Raw genomic sequence first — 21,429 nt, 5'->3', positions numbered from 1 at the left:
AACTATGCAGGTCAGAAAACATCCAAGGAGAGAGATCAACAGTTAATGTTTCAAGTCGATGAACTTTCACCAGATATCACTGACAAAGTCAGTCTCTTCAATAAGTATACCACAAAAAGCTAGATGTCCAAGAAGTGAAAGGGATTTATACTTGGTTAACTTGACTAAGGTGTGTAAATTTACAGCCTTCTCTTTTCAAATGAATGAGGACACAAGATCAAGTTCACTTTAACAATAGTAAAGGATACTTTAATCTTACAGTAAGCAAGAGTTCCTCTACAACTGAAAATAATGAATCACATCTTTGCGTTCTGTGGTTCTTCCAATCCCTATCTCCATAAATCTCTATACAAAAAAACACACTCAAACCATTTATAAGAAAGTGAAAGCATAAAAATTCAAGGGAAAATCCTGTCAAATTTTCCTTGAAGGGGCTAAAAGGGAAAGATTGGTGTGTCCCAGCTCAACAGAACATGTGGCCTGTGATAGCACATAACCAGCAAGTTAAGGCAATAATTGGGGCAACAAATTTAAAATCTGTGCGCATAAATTAAAAATCAAGTGATGAAGGCAAGGCCAGAGTGTTTTGAAACCTGCAGATCAAAGCTACTCAGCTCTGGCCCATCATTGCAAACCTTCACCCATGTACCAGAAGATACATAAACACATTTCAACAAACATTATTTTGTTACTTTTATGACATACAAATCTATAGCACTTTTTAAAATGTAAAGAATACCAAATACATTAAATAACCTTCTCCTTTCTTTAGATTGGCTTCTCAAAGGTTACAGATGATTTGCTGTTTGTGTGGGAAAAAAATTAAACAATCATTTTCCTGACTTTGACCAGAATATTTCCATAAGGTTGGGCATCCAAATTCCTGATGGCATTGTCTGAATTAACCCAATATAATTAATGTTCACTTATACTAGTACTAACTTACATAACCAATATCCATTATTATTAATGAAACTAATGACTTGGAACTAAGCAGTTAATGATAGCTAATCTTTTCAGCTATTGAGTTGGAAGAGCAGAGAGAATACAGTCTGCAATATGAACAAAATTTTCTGTTAGAAAATTATCAAAATTCTCTTACAGACACAATAAGCCTTTATCCTTTATATTGCAATCTTTAGGAGAAAAAGTATCATAAAATGGAAACATTTTTATGAAGTGGCCAAAGCAAATTCAGATGCTTGAGGTTTTGTTTTTGTACAGATGGGCATCCATAGGGTGGAGTGGTTCCAGGAGTTAATTTATCATTGGGCTTGTATGTCAGGGAATAGAGCTATTTATTTAATTTATTGAGCATTCTACAAACTATATTGATCATTAGACAATATAATTGATTTATTTCTGTACATTAAACACATGGACAAAAACTATAATTTTTTTGTTTTGTAGAAGTTATGGGCTTGGGCTCTCAGTGTGCAAGATTTGCAGATGTTTGGGGAAAATGCTGATGTTTGGTATCAACTGAAAAAGGTACAATTTGATGTTCCTCGATGAAAATCCTGGCATGCAAGATCCAGCATCTGTTGATTTTGTTTCCCCAAACCTTTTGAGGAACAATGGAGCTAGTCTTGAGCCATACAGTTAATAAAGACCAAGATCACCAATGCTGGTGTATTACAATTAGCTGCTTCCCATTTTACACCCCTATAACATTCTTCTAGCTGGATAATTAATCATCCAGTTAATGTTTTATTTTTTTTTAAAAGTGATTCGATATTTTACAGAGAAATAAAAAACATAGGCCTGGAAATTATGTTGTGCTATAGAAGCTAGCAAACTCCCTTTTCTGCTATTTAAGTGGATTTTCTAGCAAATAGAATAAGTTAACAGGCCCACTGAAACAATTAGAGAGGGAATTTTACAGAAGCAAAAAAGATTGAAGATTAATAGTGCACAACATAATTTCAAGGTCACAAAATATATCAACAACCCAAACAACCATTTTGTTAGTTACGAACTATTCAGTCATTCAACTTATGTTATAGGTCTTCTCTAAGTACCAATTTCCAATCAGTCAACTCAATAGGAAAAGATTGAGTATGATTGCTATTGGTGGCAGTTGGCTAGTTAAGAACAAAAATGAAACTGTGCTGGGCCAAACTCTTGCACAGTTACAAGAACATTCCATTAAATTGATTCGTACTAAACAAGGGTTGTGAAGATGGATTAAGATATGTCATAATATACAGTCCCTGGATAGTCCTGTTACAGTAGACAATTCCAGACATTTGTAAATGTTCCATAACTGTGTGCTTCATTGTTTTATTGCTTTATCGTTCTAGCTGTGCCCATTTTGATCCTTCTGTCGTTTCATTTCTGCCAGCCACTTCTGAATTCTTTCTCTTATTTCAGTGTTTGCTTTAATCTGATCCATTGTGAGTGGGCTACGATTAAATGGGTCTGTTTGGTCACTAAAACAAAACAAGAAAAAAAAGCAAAGAATAGAGATTAAATTTGTCTCTCAAAATACATTAATCAACTGTGAACCATACAAATAAATGGCTTACCTGAGGAGGTGCCTAGCTATGGTTGACCTGTCAACTGTCACCCGGGAGGATGGCAGTATAACTGGATCACTCATTAGTGTACTCATTATTGGGTCCAGGAATTCATCTGGTGCATCTACAAATGTCTCCTCTTCCTGCTGTTGCAGGTCTGCAAGTGACTAATTGACAGATTAATATAATCAGTAACCAAGAATGGCACCACAGCAAAAAGGAGCAACATCCCTAAACTTATGCAGTATTGGAATGGCAAACTTAAGACATGGAACAAAGACCGAAAAGACAACAAAAAATGATGTGAATAGTGAATAAATCAGGCAACGTCTGTAGAAAGTTGAACAGTTAATGATTCGGATCAAAGACCATTTGTAGAATTGGGAAAGAGAAAATAGTTTTCAGTGCAATGGAAGGAGAGGAATGGGTCACAAGGGGAATAATCTCTGGCGAGACGAAATATGCTAATGTAGCATTTCAAAGCTAATTATATTTGCATTACATATAGCTAATAGCAGAGCTGTCCAACAGACCATTTTGGGGGGAGAAATGGCCAGTTCTAAAATGGACAACGAGCAAGAGAAAATTACCTAATGTTGGAGAATTCAATATCCAGGCTGGAAAGTTTCTGTTTGCTCAGATATAACCAAAGTCCCACAAGTTCACCTTGGCTTCACTACAACAATGTAGGAGGCCACAAACAGAAATGTCAGAGTGGGATGGTGAATTAAAAAGGCAGGCACTGAGTTACCATTGCAGGTGCTTTGCAAAACAATCACCAAATCTGCATTTGGTTTCTCCAACTTAGAGGAGACCTTTTCCACAGTTCTGACAAACACTAATAATTTCTCTTTCAACAGATGTTGCCTGACCACCCACTGAAGAAATCTTATTAAGATGCAGGGCCGAGATGATCAGTTTACATGAAGCCAACTGTGTTTTTCATTTATGCTTGACCTAACATGTTCATTAAGATGTGGATTATCCTCTTCTCCCATTCCCTCTTGTTCATTCTGATCTTTCCTGCCCAAGCAACTTCCAATGTCACTTGGAGCCATTCTATAGTAGACCCTTACAATGTTCTTTTTTCTGTATTAACATTTGGCAGGATGGTTATCTATGAATGCATGAGAGCCAAAACATCTAAAACACCATCTTATTGTTGCCAGATATTCTCAAATGCTATTTTAAGATGTTATGTCAATCATAATGTGGACCTCAAAGGCTGTGTATCTACCAGGCATATTATAGACTGTCTTTATCACTTACTGACAAATCAAACCACTTAATAAAATATATGACACACTGAGAACACAATATACATACCTTTATTTTATCAGCCAACTCACTGAATGCCATGATCATATTGCCAGGTGTGTTGATCTTTTTCAATACCCTCACCGTCTGTGCAAATAACATAGGGGAATAGGAGCGGCCATCCTTTGGCACTGTTGCGCAGAAATTCTCTTTCACCCTGATGGAGGAAGAGAAGGGGAAAGTTAACAATTAAAATTATGGTAGCCATAGACTTTTCAAATAATTTGCTTGGTTTTTAAATCCCAAATATCAGGCAAAGTTAAAGAAAAGACTTTATAATTGCTTGCTTATGAAATAATTAAAACTAAATTCAGACATGGACGAAGGCATTGTTAGTGATTTTAAACAAATGAAATCCCACATTAGTGTTAAAATAAAAGTCATTATATTGTAAGAATATTAATATTTGGGGAGAATTTATAAGATTTAGAGTCGGTCACATACATACACACATTTTAAAACAGATCTTATTTGAAAGACTGAAGAATTCACATTGCAAGATCTCTGGAGAATGTAAGCACCTTTCACGAGTAGGTGTTAGTTGAACTGAAATCATAAAATGCTTGACCATTGCGTCAATGCCCTTTCTGCAAAATACTCACAGAAAGGTCAATTCTGGATTGTTTACCTAAAATGACAACTTGAGAAGAAAGAACTCCTGTTGTTTTGCTGGAGAAGGTGGGGGTTTTTGCAAGACACGAGTCACATGCTCTCTTTGGAGTTTCATTTCGAAGAGAGAGAGAGTTGAGTTAACAGCTCAGTCAGTCAGTGTGTGGGACACTGACAAGTGACTAAAAGTGCAATCCAGGGAAAACTATTTGAAACTGATGAAAACAAGTTCCAGAGCAGTAGATGGCTGGAAGTGCTATCTGTCTGATGTTTCTCTTAAAATAGAGGAAGGAATCGTCTGCAAAGAGTAGTTCATGGACAAGTTGCTCTTGTGTCTTGGTGTGAACTTGCAGGCGCCTCAGATTGAAGAGACTGCCATCCATGCGGTACCGGATGTAAAAAGCGTCTTCATTGTTGAGGTCTTTCATGGCTTTCATGGCTTTCATGGCTTGTTTCAGCATCATGCTTGCTTCACGCCATTGTTAATGGAGAAGGGTTCAGAGAGCTCATTGCTGTATCTGACCCGACCTTGTTGGTTTTCGTGCAGTTGGATAACCATGTTGAGGAACTTTGGGGAGCATCCGAGGCGCTCTAGTATTTGCCAAAGCCCTTTCCTACTCACGGTGTCGAAGGCTTTAGTTGCCCATTCAGAGCCAGCTCTTCAGCGCTTGACGTTCTGTTTTGCGGAAACTGCCAAAATGTTTGGCCTGGAAGTCAGCCTGAAGAAAACTGAGGTCCTCCATCAGCCAGCTCCCCACCATGACTACCAGCCCCCCCACATCTCCATCAGGCACACAAAACTCAAAACGGTCAACCAGTTTACCTATCTTGGCTGCACCATTTCATCGGATGCAAGGATCGACAACGAGATAGACAACAGACTCGCCAAGGCAAATAGCGCTTTTGGAAGACTACACAAAAGAGTCTGGAAAAACAACCAACTGAAAAACCTCACAAAGATTAGCGTATACAGAGCCGTTGTCATATCCACACTCCTGTTCGGCTCCGAATCATGGGTCCTCTACCGGCATCACCTACGACTCCTAGAACGCTTCCACCAGCGTTGTCTCCACTCCATCCTCAACATTAATTGGAGCGACTTCATCACCAACATCGAAGTACTCGAGATGGCAGAGGCCAACAGCATCGAATCCACGCTGCTGAAGACCCAATTGCGCTGGGTAGGTCACATCTCCAGAATGGAGAACCATCGCCTTCCCAAGATAGTGTTTTATGGCGAGCTTTCCACTGGCCACCAAGACAGAGGTGCACCAAAGAGGTACAAGGACTGCCTAAAAAAATCTCTTGGTGCCTGCCATATTGACCACCACCAGTGGGCTGATATCGCCTCAAACCGTGCATCTTGGCGCCTCACAGTTCGGCGGGCAGCAACCTCCTTTGAAGAAGTCCGCAGAGGCCACTTCACTGGCAAAAGACAAAGGAGGAAAAACCCAACACCCAACCCCAACCAACCAATTTTCCCTTGCAACTGCTGCAACCGTGTCTGCCTGTCCCGCATCGGACTTGTCAGCCACAAACAAGCCTGCAGCTGATGTGGACATTACCCCTCCATTAAACTTCGTCCGTGAAGCCAAGCCAAAGAAGAAAGAAGAAGAGGAAGGAATGGAACTCTGTGGTAACTTGAAGAAAGAGGTTACCATCTAGAAGACCCTGATGGGGCAAGTTTCATCAGCGAGACATTTTTTTAAAATAATTTTTTCATTTTTCACACTGTGAACCATATCAACCAAAATATGTACAAACGTATCACATTAAATTTACACAGTGGTCTTTTCACCCCTTTCCCCCCTCCCCTCTACCCACCCCCCGCCAAAACCCATAAATATTCAACATATACAATATAATAAAACCATAAAGCAATATTTTCACACAAAGGAAAATAAACAAGAAAAATGCGTCATTATTTATTAACACTGAATACAATCGTTTTGTCTTATCATTTTCATTCTCATTTTAGGGGATGGAGGTCATAGGCAAGGTCTCTCTGATATGTTCCATGTATGGTTCTCAAATTTGTTCAAACATTGTGACTTTATTTTTAAATAAATGGAATACATTTATTAATTTCCATGTACCATTGCTGTAAACTCGAGCTTTCTTCCATTTTCCAAGTTGACATTATACATTTGTTTGCTATCGCTAAGGCTATCATAATGGATTTTTTTTGCACTTTATCCAATTTGAGGCCTAATTCTCTACTTCATATGTTACTTCAAAGAAATATCCATGGTTTTTTTGGTATGTTATTTTTTGTAATTTTATTAGTATCTGATTTAATTCTTCCCAAAACACATTTACTTTCGTACATGCCCAAGTTGCATGTAATGTTGTTCCCATTTCCTTTTTACAGCGAAAACATCAATCTGATGTTGAATTCCATTTTTTTAATTTTTGAGGATTAATATATACCCTGTGTAACAAATTATACTGTATCATGCATAACCTTGTGTTTATTATATTCTTCATAGTTCCAGAACATAACTTTTCCCATACTTCATTTTTTATTTTTATGTTTAGATCCTTTTCCCACTTCTGCTTAGGTTTAATTTATTTCATTTTCCTCATCTTGCAGCTTAATGTACATGTTGGTTATAAATGATAATGGCAATAGATTAAGAGATGGGGAGGTGCAGAGAGACCTAGGGGTACTTGTACATCAGTCTCTGAAGGCGAGCATCCAGGTACAGCAGGTGGTTAAAAAGGCAAATGGTATGTTGGCCTTCATATAAAGAGGGTTTGAGTATAGGAACAAGGATACCTTACTGCAGCTGTACAGGGCCTTGGTGAGACCACACCTGGAGTATTGTGTGCAGTTTTGGTCACCTTAGCTAAGGAAGGATGTTCTTGCAATGGAGGGAGTGCAGAGGCGATTCACCAGGCTGATACCTGGAATGGCAGGAATGACTTATGAGGAAAGATTGCGCAAATTGGGATTGTACTCCCTCGAGTTTAGGGGATCTCATAGAGACATATAAAATTCTGGCAGGACTGGACAGAATGGATGCAGATGGGATGTTTCCAATGATGGGAAAATCCAGAACCCGGGGCCATGGTTTGAGGATAATAGGCAAACCATTTAGGACCGAGATGAGGAGGAATTTCTATACTCAGAGGGTGGTGAATCTGTGGAATTCATTGCCACAGAGGGCAGTAGAGGCAGGTTCATTAAATCTATTTAAGAGGGAATTAGATATATTTCTTCAGTATAAGGTTACGGAGAGAAGGCGGGGACGGGGTACTGAACTTTAAGATCAGCCATGATCTCGTTGAATGGCGGAGCAGGCTCGAAGGGTCGAATGACCTACTCCTGCTCCTATCTTCTATGTTTCTATGTTTCTAAATCTTTTGATTATCATTGTGTCTGTAATCATGTATTCAAAGCTGCTTCCTTCAGGTAATCTCAAGCTGTTTCCCAATTTATCCTTTAAATAAGCTTTCAATTGATGATATGCAAACATTGTACCATGAGTTATTCCATATTTGTACTTCAACTGTTCAAATGTTATTAAATTATTTCCCAAAAAACAATTTTCTATTCTTTTAATTCCTTTTATCTCCCATTCTCTAAAGGAAAGACTGTCTATTGTAAAAGAGATTAGTGGATTTTGCATCAATATTAATTTTGGTATTTGATCATTCGTTTTTTTTCCTTTTCAAGTGGATCTTCTTCCATATATTAAGTAAATGATGCAGTACTGGTGAGTTTTTATATTGCACCAGCTTTTCATCCCATTTATAAAGTATATGTTCCGGTACCTTATCCCCTATTTTATCTAGTTCTCTTAGTCCAGTCTGGTTTTACCCTTGTCTGGTGAAAATCTGATAAATACCTCAATTGTGCGGCTCTATAATAATTTCTAAAATTTGGTAACTGTAAACCACCTTGATTATACCTCTCTGCTAATTTATCTAACGCTACACTTGGATTCCTCCCTTTCCACAAGAATTTCCTTATTATTCTCTTTAGTTCCTTAAAGAATTTTTCTGTTAAGGGAATTGGTAATGTTTGAAATAAGTATTGTATCCTTGGAAACATGATCATTTTAATGCAGTTTACCCTCCCTATCAACGTTAGCGGTCATTCTTTCCAATGTTCTAAGTCTTCCTGCAATTTCTTTATTAGTGGCTGATAATTTAGTTTGTACAAGTGCCTTAAGTTATTATCTAACCTGATACCTAGGTATCGGATTGCTTGTGCATGCCATTTAAATGGTGATTCTTTTTTAAATTCTGTATAATCCGCAGTACTCATTGGCATCACTTCACTTTTGTTTGCATTGATCTTGTACCCCGATATTTCTCCATATTCCTTCAATTTCTTGTGTAATTCTTTTACTGATACCTCTGGTTCTGTTAGGTATACTATGATGTCATCTGCAAATAAGTTGATTTTATACTCCTTCTCCTTTATTTTTATCCCTTTTATTTTATTTTCTATTCTGATCAGTTCTGCCAAAGGTTGTATTGCTAAGGCGAACAATGAGGGGGATAATGGACATCCCTGTCTAGTTGACCTACTTAATTTAAAGTGACTCGATACATATCTATTTACTGCTATCTTTGCCAACGGTCCATTATACAATGCTTTAATCTAATTATATTTTTCTGGTAGATTGAACTTCTGTAATACTTTAAATAAGTAATTCCATTCTACTCTGTCAAAGGTTTTTTCTGTGTCTCAAGCAACAGCCGCTGTTGGTTTCTTATTTCCTTGAACTGCATGGATTAGATTAATAAGTTTGCAGACATTGTCCGCTGTTCGTCTTTTCTTAATAAATCCAGTTTGATCTTGTTTTACTATTTTAGGTATACAATCGGCCAGTCTGTTTGCTAATATCTTATAGTCTGAGGTAAGTAGAAATATTGGTCTATATATGATGTTAGTGTTAGTGGATTCTTCCCCGTCTTTGGTATTACTGTAATTATTGCTGTCTTACATGAATTTGGCAAGTTTTGTGTTTCTATCTGGTTCATTACTTCCAGGAGAGGAGGAATCAATAACTCTTTAAATGTTTTATAAAATTCTATTGGAAATCCATCCTTGTTCGGCAGTATTTTTAATATATCCTGTACTTCCTCTATTTCAAATGGTTTTATTAGTTTGCTTTGACCTCTTCTTGCAATTTCGGCAGTTCAATTTTAGCTAAAAATTCCTCTATTTTATCATCTTTCCCCTCGTTCTCAGTTTGATACAATTGTTCATAAAATTTCTTAAAACTTTTATTAATCTCTGTTGGGTTATATGTAATTTGTTTGTCCTTTTTCCTTGATGCCAGTATCGTTCTTTTAGCTTGTTCTATTTTAAGTTGCCAGGCTAATATTTGATGTGTTTTTTCTCCCAGTTCGTAATATTTTTGCTTTGTTTTCCTCATGTTCTTCTCCACCTTGTAAGTTTGTAATATTTCGTATTTAATTTTTTTGTCCGTCAATTGTCTCCTTTTCGTTACATCATCCCTTTTTATTAATTCCTTTTCTGTACTTACTGTCTCCCTTTCCAACTGCTTTATTTCCTGATTGTAATCCTTTTTCATCTTAGTTACATAACTTATTACCTGCCCTCCAATGAAGGCTTTCTTTGCGTCCCATAATATAAATTTGTCTTTCACTGATCCTGTGTTTATTTCAAAATGTTTTAATTTGGCGTTCAATAAATTCCCTAAATTCCTTTCTTTTAAGTAGCATGGAGTTTAACCGCCATCTATATGTTCTTGGTGGGATGTCCTCCAGTTCTATTACTAATAATAGGGGTGAATGATCTGATAGTAGTCTAGCTTTATACTGTTTTCCTAACTCTCCCTTGAAAATGGGCTGACAACAAAAACATATTAATCCTTAAGTAAGTTTTGTTCCTACTCGAATAATATGAAAATTCCTTCTCTTTTGCCTCCTCCATATATCCATAATTTCATTTCCTGCATTGATTTAACCATAAATTTGGCTACTTTATTCTTTTTACTTGTCTTTTGTCCAGTTTTATCTAACATTGGGTCCAAATTAAGGATAAAATCTCCTCCTATCAATATATTTACTTGTGTGTTTGCAATCTTCAAAAAAATATTCTGCATAAACTTTTGATCCTCCTCGTTAGGTGCTTATATATTGAGCAAATTTGAAAATTCTGAGTATATCTGACACTTTATCATTGCATACCTCCCTGACGGATCTATTATTTCCTCCTCTATTTTGATTGGTACATTTTTGTTAACTAGTATGACTACACCTCTAGCTTTTGAATTATAGGATGCTGCCGTTATGCGTCCTACCCAGTCTCTCTTTAATTTGTTATGTTCCGCTTCAGTTAGATGCGTTTCCTGCACAAATGCTATATGTATTTTTCCCTCCTTCAATAAATTTAGTTGCCTCTTCCTTTTAATTTGGTTATGTATTCCATTAATGTTTATAGTCATATAGTTCAACATGGCCATCTTATACCTTGCATACATCTCTTTTCCATCTCCATCCCTCTTTTCCCCATTTTCATTTCTTAGTTTTCTCTTATTACACTTAATGTACGACAACACATTTAAAACATAAAGTAACCCACATCCACTAATACCTGAACCCCAAAATTTCCCCCCCTCTCTGAGTTGCCCCATACCCCTTGGCGGGTAACCACAACTCCCCTTTTCATTTGGGTTGGGATCTTGTTCGCAGCGTCAACTGATTTTGCAGTGACAGTTATTCCCCCTCCACCCAGCCCTCTCCAGAAAACACTTTAAAAAAAAACACATATAACAAAGCTCTCACTTTCCTTCCCCCCGCCCTTACTCCCCTTCTCTTTTCCCTCTTTAGTTCTTTACATATACATTGTTTTTATCTCGTTATATATACCTTATCGTCGTTCTTCATTCTTGTTACATCTCTTCTCCTGTCCTGCAAATGTTCTGCAAATTCTTGTGCTTTCTCTGGATCAGACAACAGTCTGTTTTGCTCTCGGGGTATAAATATTTTAAGCACTGCTAGATGTCTTAATATGAATTTGTAACCTTTTTTCCATAAAGTTTATTTTGCTGTATTAAATTCCTTCCTCCTCTTTAAGAATTCAAAACTTATAAGACGAACTTGGACTAATAGAAAATATGGTGGATTTCTTCCTTTGGTGGGTGAAGCTGGGGTTTGGAAGTGAGGCTGAGACTCCATTCCTCGACTTAAACCTAGTAAGAGTATTACATAATTGCATGCTTTCAAAGTCGGAAGTGATTTTGGATAGCTGGAGGTGACCCTGCAATATACTGGTCAGGGAAATAATTCAAAAGAGGCACCAAAAGTGTGGAACTGACAATCACAAACTGAGCCACTTCTAATTAATTTAAACTTTAAAGCAAAAGTTGATTTATTTTTATTCCATCACAATTTAACTCTAAAACAAGCAATTGAAAACCCACTTCAATCAATCTTGTTTCACAAACTACAGCTACACGCAGTTCAGTGCAGATGCTGATGGGGTACAGGCCCAAGTCAAGATTGGACCTGTTAACAAACATTTCTACGACTGATTCCACCTGCATTGAATTCGTCCATCGTTATTGAATGAAGATCTACCGGGACCAATGCCTGAAGAGGGCACACAAAATCAGTGAACCGGTGCAGACTCGTAAGGCCAACATGGCCTGTTTCCACTCCGCAAATGGTTATATGGTTATGTCTGGGTAAAAAAAATATTTTTTGACCCTTGTATTCCAATGGTTTATTATCGTCTCTAATTTTATTTTTTGCCTGTTCCAGTATATTTTCTCTTGTCATGTATCTCAAAAATTTTACTAAGACGGATCTTGGTTTTTGATGTGTCTGTGGTTTCGGAGCTAATGTTCTGTGTGTCCTTTCTATTTCCATTTCTTCCTACATTTCTGTCGTTCAGGACCTTCAGGATCCATCCTTTTATAAATTCCTTCATGTCTGTGCCTTCTTCACCCTCCTTCAGGCTCACTATTTTTATGTTGTTTCGCCTACTATAATTTTCCAACATATCAATTTTCTGCGATAAAACTCTTGTGTTCTTTAATTTTTTTTGTCACTTTCTTCCAATTTTTCTCTTAAGTCATTCACTTCCATTTCTACAGCCATTTCCCGCTCTTCCACATTCTCTACTCTTTTCCCTATTTCTGTCATTACCAGTTCTAACCTTTACATTTTATCTTCTGTTCCTTTTAATTGCATTAAACTCTAATGAAAACTATTCCTTTACTGATCTCATTTGTTCTTCAAAAAAGACTATCTATATTCTGTTCATCAGTTTTACCTTCTATTTCTCTTTGTCCATCAGTTTTACCTTCTATTTCTCTTTGTCCATCAGTTTTACCTTCTATTTCTCTTTGTCCATCAGTTTTACCTTCTATTTCTCTGTGAAGATCTTGGTCTTCTTCCTCTTCTTCTGTATTTGTATGTGTGTTTGTGTCTTCTTCTTCTCTTCTTTGTGTCTGTGTCTCTTCTGTTTTTCCTGATGAGCTGCTTGTATCTCTTTGTCGGGCCTCTTGTTGCTGGTCCTCCCCTCCTGGGCTGCTCATCTGTTGTGCTTCCGGACGTTGGTCTTCTTGTCGATCTTCCCTCCGGATGTCTTCCACGTCTGTTTCGTCGCACCCTCTTCTGCTGTTTTCCTTATCCTCCAGCTGAGAGCCCTGGTGTTGGGCGTCCCTCAGCTGCTCAGTCTGTGACAGCCCACTCCTCTGTTGATCCCCCCTCCCCTCCCGCCGGTGTCCTCTTTCTTCTCTGATTGCGCAGTTGCGCACTTTTGTTTGGCTCCGAGAGCCATTTGTGTAGTGCACCAGCTGGTGGGTCACAACTCTGAAGGGCAGGTACTGACCTCGAGGGTCGGGCGCTCCTCGTCACCACAGCATCCTGTTCCTTCCTGCAGGTAAGGCCTTCTTTCTTCTCCGGCGACTATTTTACTTCTTTTTTTTCCAGTTGTTCCTACTTTCTCCATCTTGGAAGCCATCTTCTTTCTCTTCTCTGTATCTTTATCTTCTATTTCTTGTACTCTATTTTTGTTATGCTTTGCTTTTTCCTAACTTTTTTTTCCTTTTTTTCCTGGAGAGGGCTGGTTTTCCCAACCGGCCACTACTCCATCACGTTGAGGTGACTAATGATTGTACCTCAGTTGTGGAAGTCCTGGAGCAACAAATATCTCTCTCTGCAAACCCTACAAGAACTTTCGTGAGCGGTAAACATTTACCTTTCAAGCACCAAGCCTGGTGAACTTTATACATGTTAATTTTTGTGCACAGTATGGTGATTGCCTGCAACTAGAGAACTTGGAAGAAGTGAGATTGAAATGTGAACCAAAGAACTTTTGTTGAATTTACACATCACATTAAATACACATCCATTTAGAATTAGATGGGGATAATTTGGGTTAGTATATAGTATAAATTAAAGTTTGATTCTATTTTCATGTTTAAAGTTGATTAAAAACAACTTTTCTTTTAATAACCACTTGTCTTAGTGAATGTCTGTTTCTGGTGGGTTTTGGGGTCCTTTGGACTCATAACAATAGGAAGTTTCATCCTATGTGCCACAACTCTTATTAAAGTGGAGTCTGAAGAAGATAATGTGCTACAGCCATTCCCAATTGCTCTTATACCAACCTACAACTGGCTAGTTTGACCACCTTATAGATTGGAGAAACAATCAATTGAGCGTTGAATTTCTTTTCCGTGCTCTTTTAGAACACACTAAACTTTGTGCACAAACTGAACTCTCTGTTTAATTTAACACCTCAAGAATGAAGTTCAATTACATTAAAATTATAAACAAATTGCCACTGGGAAATCAAATTCAGAAAATGGCAAATACTACTTGCATGAATCTTTTCTATGGTCTTTAATGCTAATAGTTGTTACAATCTGAAGGTATGGAAAAGAATAACATAACAGATAGCCATTGTCTATTTTACAGAATCTTATTTGTTATAAATCTTTGTCTTTAATAATCAAGTATAAAACTGGCATTTTCTATTTTAGAGACTTATGTCCCATATATTTTCTAAGACTGAATTACATTTTGTTGAACTGTTGTCACTTACCCTAAGTTCAAGTAGATGGTGCAAATGTCAGACACCAATTGTTGAGGCTTAAAGTCAAATTCACTGAAATCCTTTACTTTAAGGGCACCCATTTTAGGCCCCACTAAGTGCTGAAGGAAGTAATTCAGCATTGAGATGATCCGTTCAGCAAGGATAGGATGCACACACAAGGCCTTGATTTCTGTCACAGAGAATTATGGTAGGTAACTAAACCAATCACTGTTTTTAAATTTTATTATTTTTCACACTATAAACCATATTAATCAAAATACACACAAACAATTCCTTCTTGAATATACACAGTGTCATTTTCTCCCCTTTTTTCCCCTCCCTTCCCTCCTTCCTTCCCACCCCCCTCCAAACCCTTTAAATGTTCAACATATACAATAAAACCATTAAACAATGTCATCACACAATGAAAATAAACAAGAAAATTGTGTCATCTACTTTTACACACTGGGTCAGTTCATTTCGTCTTCTTCTCATTCTATCATTTTAGGGGGTGGAGGTCCATCTCTGTTGTGTTCCAAATACGGTTCCCAAATTTGTTCAAATAATGCGACTTTATTTTTTAAATTACATGTTATTTTTTCCAATGGAATACATTTATTCATTTCCATGTACCATTGCTGTACTCTCAGGCCCTCTTCTGATTTCAAAGTTGACATTATACATTTTTTTGCGAAAGCTAAGGCTATCATAATAAATCTTTTTTGCGCTTCATCCAGTTTAAGGCCTAAATCTTTACTTAGAAGAAAGATCTCTGGATTTTTTGGTATGTTGCTTTTTGTGATTTTATTTAATATCTGATTTAGATCTTCCCAAAATTTTTTTACTTTCTCACATGCCCAAATTGTATGTACTGTTGTTCCCGTTTCCTTCTTACAGCAAAAAGATCTATCTGATACTGTTGGGTCCCATTTATTTAACTTTTGGGGCGTGTAACCAATTATATTGTATCATGCATAATCTCATATTTATTATATTTCTCATCGTTCCAGAGCATAACTTTTCCCATATTTCATTTTTTATCTTTATGTTTAGATCCTTTTCCCACTTTTGTTTGGGTTTATAGCTTATTTCATCATTTTCTTTCTCTTGCAGCTTGATGTACATGTTTGTTATAAATCTTTTAATTATCATTGTGGTCTGTAATCAATATTCAAAGCTGCTTCCTTCTGGTAACCTCAGCTTGCTTCCCAATTTGTCCTTTAAGTAGGTTTTCAGTTGGTGGTATGCAAACATTGTACTATGAGTTATTCCATATTTGTACTTCATTTGTTCAAATGATAATAAATTATTTCCCAAAAAACAATTTTCTATTCTTTTAATTCCTTTTCTCTCCCATTCTCTAAAGGAAAGGTTATCTATTGTGAAAGGGATTAGTTGGTTTAGCGTCTATAATAATCTTGGTAGTTGGTAATTTGTTTTTTTCCCTTTCGATGTGAATCTTCTTCCAAATGTTGAGTAAATGGTGCAGTACTGGTGAACTTCTATATTGCACCAGTTTTTCATCCCATTTATAAAGTATATGTTCTGGTATCTTCTCCCCTATTTTATCTAGCTCTATCTTGGTCCAATCTGTTTTTTCCCTTGTTTGATAAAAATCTGATAGATATCTTACTTGTGTTGCTCTATAATAATTTTTAAAGTTTGGTAGCTGCAAACCACCTTGTTTGTACCATTCTGTTAATTTATCTAGCGCTATCCTCGGTTTCCCCCCTTTCCATAAGAATTTCCTTCTTATTCTCTTTAGTTCATTGAAGAATTTCTCTGTTAAGGGAATTGATAATGATTGAAATAGGTATTGTTTCCTTGGGAAGATGTTCATTTTAATGCAATTTACCCTTCCTATCAATGTTAGTGATAAATCTTTCCAATGTTCTAAGTCATCTTGTAATTTCTTCATTAATGGCTGATAATTTAATTTTTATAGATGGCCTAAATTATTATCTAATCTAATACCTAGGTATTGGATGGCTTGTGTTTGCCTTTTTTTTTAAATTTTTTATTTTTCACACCATAAATCACATTAGCCATGATATACACTTTTTCTTTTTCACATATACAGTGACTTTTTCTCCCCCCCCCTCCCTCCTCCCAAGCCATCCCCCCACCCCCCCCCCCTCTCATCCATTTTAGGTATACAATCTAGGTTGCATTAAACCAGTCAGACAATGTTGTCATTCAACAAAAATACACCAGAAATTCTACTGAGTCCGTGTTTGCCATTTAAATGTGAAATCCACATTATTCAATGGCATCGCTTCACTTTTATTTGCGTTGATCTTGTACCCTGATATTTCTCCATATTCCTTCAATTTCTTATGTAATTCTTTTATTGATAATTCTGGTTCTGTTAAGTATACTATGATGTCATCTGCAAACAAACTGATTTTATACTCCTTCTCTTTTATTTTTATCCCTTTTATTTTCTTTGCTTTTCTTTTCTTATCAGTTCTGCCAAAGGTTCTATTGCTAAAGCGAACAGAGGGAGATAGTGGACATCCCTACCTAGTTGACCTGCTTAATTTAAATTGGTTCAATATATATCCATTTACTGTCACCTTTGCCATTGGTCCCTTATATAATGCTTTAATCCAATTAATATATTTTTCTGGTAGGTTGAACCTCTGTAATACTTTAAATAAATAATTCGATTCGACCCTGTCAAAGGCTTTCTCTGCATCTAAAGCAACAGCCACTGTTGGTATCTTATTTCCTTGTACTGCATGGATTAAGTTAATGAACTTTCAGACATTATCCGTTGTTCGTCTTTCCTTAATAAATCTAGTTTGATCTAGTTTTACTACTTTTGGTACACAGTCGGCCAATCTGTTTGCTAATAGTTTTGCTATTATCTTATAATCTGAGTTAAATAGAGATATTGGTCTATATGATGCTGATGTTAGTGGATCTTTCCCCGTCTTTGGTATTACTGTAATTATTGCTGTTTTACATGAATCTGGCAAGTTTTGTGTTTCTTCTATCTGGTTCATTACTTCCAGGAGAGGAGGAATTAATAACTCTTTAAATGTTTTATAGAATTCTACTGGGAGTCCGTCCTCCCCAGGCATTTTATTGTTCGGTAGCTTTTTTAATATATCCTGTATTTCCTCTATTTCAAATGGTTTTATCAATTTGTTTCGCTCCTCTTCTTGCAATTTCGGAAGTTCAATTTTAGCTAAAAACTCATCTATTTTGTTTTCTTTCCCTTCGTTCTCAGTTCGGTATAATTGCTCGTAGAATTCCTTGAAGTTTTCATTGATCTCTGTTGGGTTATATGTAATTTGTTTATCCTTTTTCCTTGATGCCAATACCATTCTTTTAGCTTGTTCTGTTTTAAGCTGCCAGGCTAGTATTTTGTGAATTTTTTCTCCTAGCTCATAATACTTCTGCTTTATTTTCATTATGTTCTGCTCCACCTTATATGTTGTAGTGTTTTGTATTTGATTTTATTGTCTGCCAATTCTCTTCTTTTTGTTGTATCTTCCCTTGTTGCTAGTTCTTTTTCTGTACTTACTATTTCCCTTTCCAGCTGTTCTATTTCCCGATTGTAGTCCTTTTTCATCTTAGTTACATAACTTATTATCTGCCCTCTGATGAAGGCTTTCATTGCGTCCCATAAAATAAATTTGTCTTTCAATGATTCCGTATTTATTTCAAAGTACATTTTAATTTGGCGCTCAATAAATTCTCTAAAATCCTGTCTTTTAAGTAGCATGGAGTTTATTCTCCATCTATATGCTCTTAGTGGGATGTCCTCCAGTTCTATTGCTAATAACAGGGGTGAGTGATCAGATAACAATATAGCTTTATATTCCATTTTCCTAACTCTCCCTTGGATATGGGCTGACAACAGGTCAATCCTTGAGTATGTTTTATGTTTACTCAAATAATACGAGTATTACTTCTCCTTTGGGTGTTGTCTCCTCCATATATCCAAAAGTTGCATTTCCTGCATTGATTTAACCATAAATTTGTCAATTTTGTTCTTTTTGCTAGTCTTTTGTCCAGTTTTATCCATCTTTGAATCCAAATTAAGGTTAAAGTCCCCTCCTATCAATATATTCCCCTGCGTATCTACAATCTTCAAAAAAATATTTTGCACCAACTTTTGATCCTCTTCATTAGGTGCATATATATTGACCAAATTCCAGAGTTCTGAATATATCTGACACTTTATCATTACATATCTCCCTGCTGGATCTATTATTTCCTCCTCTATTTTGATTGCTACATTTTTGAATTATATGATGCTGCCGTTACGTACCCTACCCAGTCTCTCCTTAATTTATTGTGTTCCATTTCAGTTAGTTGCGTTTCCTGCACGAATGCTGTATCTATTTTTTCTTTTTTCAGTAATTTTAATGGACTCTTCCTTTTGATTTGGTTATGTATTCCGTTAATATTTATAGTCATATAGTTCAACATGGCCATCTCATACTTTGTTTACATCTCATTTCCGCTTCCTCACCACGATTCCCCTTTTCCATTTCTCAGTTTTCCTCTTTTGAACTCAATGTCTGACAACACTTCTAAAACATAAAATATTTCAACTACTCCCACATCTAAAATTCCCTTAACCCCAAGTGTCTCCCCCCCCCCTATCTGAGTCGCCCCTTATCCTTTGCTGGGCAACCACAACTCCCCTCTCCATTCGGACTGCGAACCTGTTTGTAAGTGTCAACTGATTTCACAGTGACTGTGATTCTCTCCCACCCAACCCCCTCCAGAAAAGACTTTTTTCATATTAGAACAAAGCTCCCCCTCTTTTCTTCTCTTTTTCTTAACCCCCCTCTTTTTTGCCCCCCCTTCTCCCTTATTTCCCTTTTCTTCCCTCCTTTAGTTCTTACTTATACATTATTTTTACATCTTTATATGTAGTTTGTCTTCGTTCTTGTTACATCTCTTCATCTCTCTTTCTATCCTGCAGGTGTTCTGCAAATTCTTGTGCTTTCTCTGGATCCGAAAACAGTCTGTTTTGCTCCCCCGGGTAACTATTTTAAGCACCGCTGGATATCTTAACATAAGTTTATAGCCTTTTTTCCATAGGATCAATTTTGCTCCGTTAAACACCTTCCTCTTCTTTCGGAGTTCAAATTTTTTTTAATCTATGTACTGTCCATTCATTTTACCTTCTATTCCTCTGTGCAGAGCTTGGTCTTCTTCTTCTTCTGTGTCTGCTCTAGGGTTTGTGTCTTTTATTTCTCTTCCTTGTGTCTCTTCTGGCTTTCTTGTTGAGCTTCTTGCCTCAGTTTGTTGGTTTTTTTTTCATGGCTTCTTGATGTTGGTCCTCTTCTTCTGGGCTAGTTATCTGTTGGGCCTCCTGCTTCTGTTTTTCTTTCTCATCCCTCCCTTTCCCGTTGCTTTCCTTTTCTTCCATCTGGGAGCCCTGCTGTCGGGCATCTCTCACCTGTTCGTGCTATGTTGGTTCACTCCACAGCTGGTTCCTCCCTCCTGTCGGTGTTCTCCTTTTCCTTGTTGTGCGCATTGCGCACCTCTGTTTGGCTCAGTGAGCCATTTTTGCAGTCCTGGGGTCAGGAGGTCGTGACCCTGTGGGGTCTCCACTAACCTCGGGGAGCGGGCTCCTCTGTCCACGGCGGGTCCCTGCTTCTTCATGCAGGTAAGGCCTTCTCCATTCTCTTCTGGCGTCTTTCCTTTTTTTCCCCGTTGTTTTTGGTTTTTCTTTCTTAGGTGCCATTTTCTTTCTTTTCTCCACACCTTTATCTTTTATTTGTTGTGTTTTGTGTATCTGGGGCTGATTTACCTTCACTTTTTTTCTTCTTTTCCGAAGAGGGCTGGTATTCTCCTACCGGCCACTACTCCATCACATGACTCCTTCAACCAATCACTGTTTGAAGGCAGGCTCTTTTTTTAAATCTTCCACTCCTGTTGGTATCAACTCCTTTTTGGGGTGAAGTTTAGGGAGAATTGACGACCAGACACTGCAGATTGACCACCTTTGTCCCATTTTCACTGACTGTTTGAGGACAACATCACTGTCATCCAGTGGCCAGGAACGGAAACTTTTTTTTTGCTCATTTGCTCATCTGCAGCTCAGAGGCACAACAGTCAAACAAGGGGTTTGTAATATCCTGTGGTTACCTAGGCCGAATTTATTTAATTCAGTGAAGGCAGAGAAACAAATTTGGGACAAAAATGTTTGTACGACAAGGGCATCAAGTGATAATGGCATTAACACCAGGTAAAGGTGCTTTAGATATTTACCATTGTCTTATTAAATGACAGGTCAACCAGAATGCTCTACACTTATTTTTATGTTACCACTGCAGTGCCACTTAAAAAGGCATATGATAATGCAGACTTTCTAAATTTAGAAATACAACAACAAACATGACTTTCAGAACAAAATCACGTCATGGGGATTTTCAACATATATATGGTATAAATTAAAAACAGAAAAGGGAATTATTCAGAAAATTTAAAATAAATTCTGCAAGGATGAACTACAGTGCGGGATCATCTGCTGGAAGGGCCTGTTACCATGTTGTATGTCTAAATTTTAAAAAGAAATGTAAAAAAATATATACTCAAAATCAGATTCTTATGCATGCTCAGGAGAAAGGATCTACTCAAAAAATCTGGCAAAAACTGCTCGTTGTAACTTCTTGCTGATTATACGAATTTAGGGCAGTCAATATTAAAATAATTTAGTGTTCAGCCAATGCATTCCACATCATATCTCACCTATTGAAACAAGGGGTTTGATTTTGAACTATAAGGTTATTAACTAATTTTTTGATTTTTGCAATGTTTCGAGAAAACTTGATATATTTTAACCACTCAGAGGTTTACCTGTTACATGTGAATTGACCCCCTCTGGCGTCCACTACATTCCACAAGCTGCAACCTTCAGAGCTATCGAATACCAACACACCATTTATTCTCCATTTACTATACATGTTATTTCTAAATCACTGA

The 21,429-nt window shown here is 37.0% G+C and overlaps 1 protein-coding gene across 3 annotated transcripts in view; it reads right to left on the bottom strand.

Moving 5' to 3' along the window:
• Positions 1 to 222: 222 nt before the first annotated feature.
• Positions 223 to 21,429, bottom strand: part of ube4a (ubiquitination factor E4A (UFD2 homolog, yeast)) — a 76,951-nt gene continuing 55,744 nt past the window's right edge. For all 3 annotated transcript variants that reach the window (XM_069894769.1, XM_069894768.1, XM_069894770.1), the window contains 4 exons: positions 14,485 to 14,665; positions 3,846 to 3,993; positions 2,529 to 2,686; positions 223 to 2,432 (listed from right to left, as the gene is read on the bottom strand). In XM_069894769.1, coding sequence (XP_069750870.1) covers positions 2,300 to 2,432; positions 2,529 to 2,686; positions 3,846 to 3,993; positions 14,485 to 14,665 — 620 coding nt within the window. In that variant the 3' untranslated portion in view covers positions 223 to 2,299. The remainder of the gene's footprint in view (positions 2,433 to 2,528; positions 2,687 to 3,845; positions 3,994 to 14,484; positions 14,666 to 21,429) is intronic.

The sequence above is a fragment of the Narcine bancroftii genome, chromosome 8 (genome assembly GCF_036971445.1).
Source record: "Narcine bancroftii isolate sNarBan1 chromosome 8, sNarBan1.hap1, whole genome shotgun sequence".
Lineage (NCBI taxonomy): Eukaryota > Metazoa > Chordata > Chondrichthyes > Torpediniformes > Narcinidae > Narcine > Narcine bancroftii.
The sequence above is the reverse complement of the archived record's forward strand: the minus strand, read 5'-3'. Positions and strand labels throughout refer to the sequence as shown.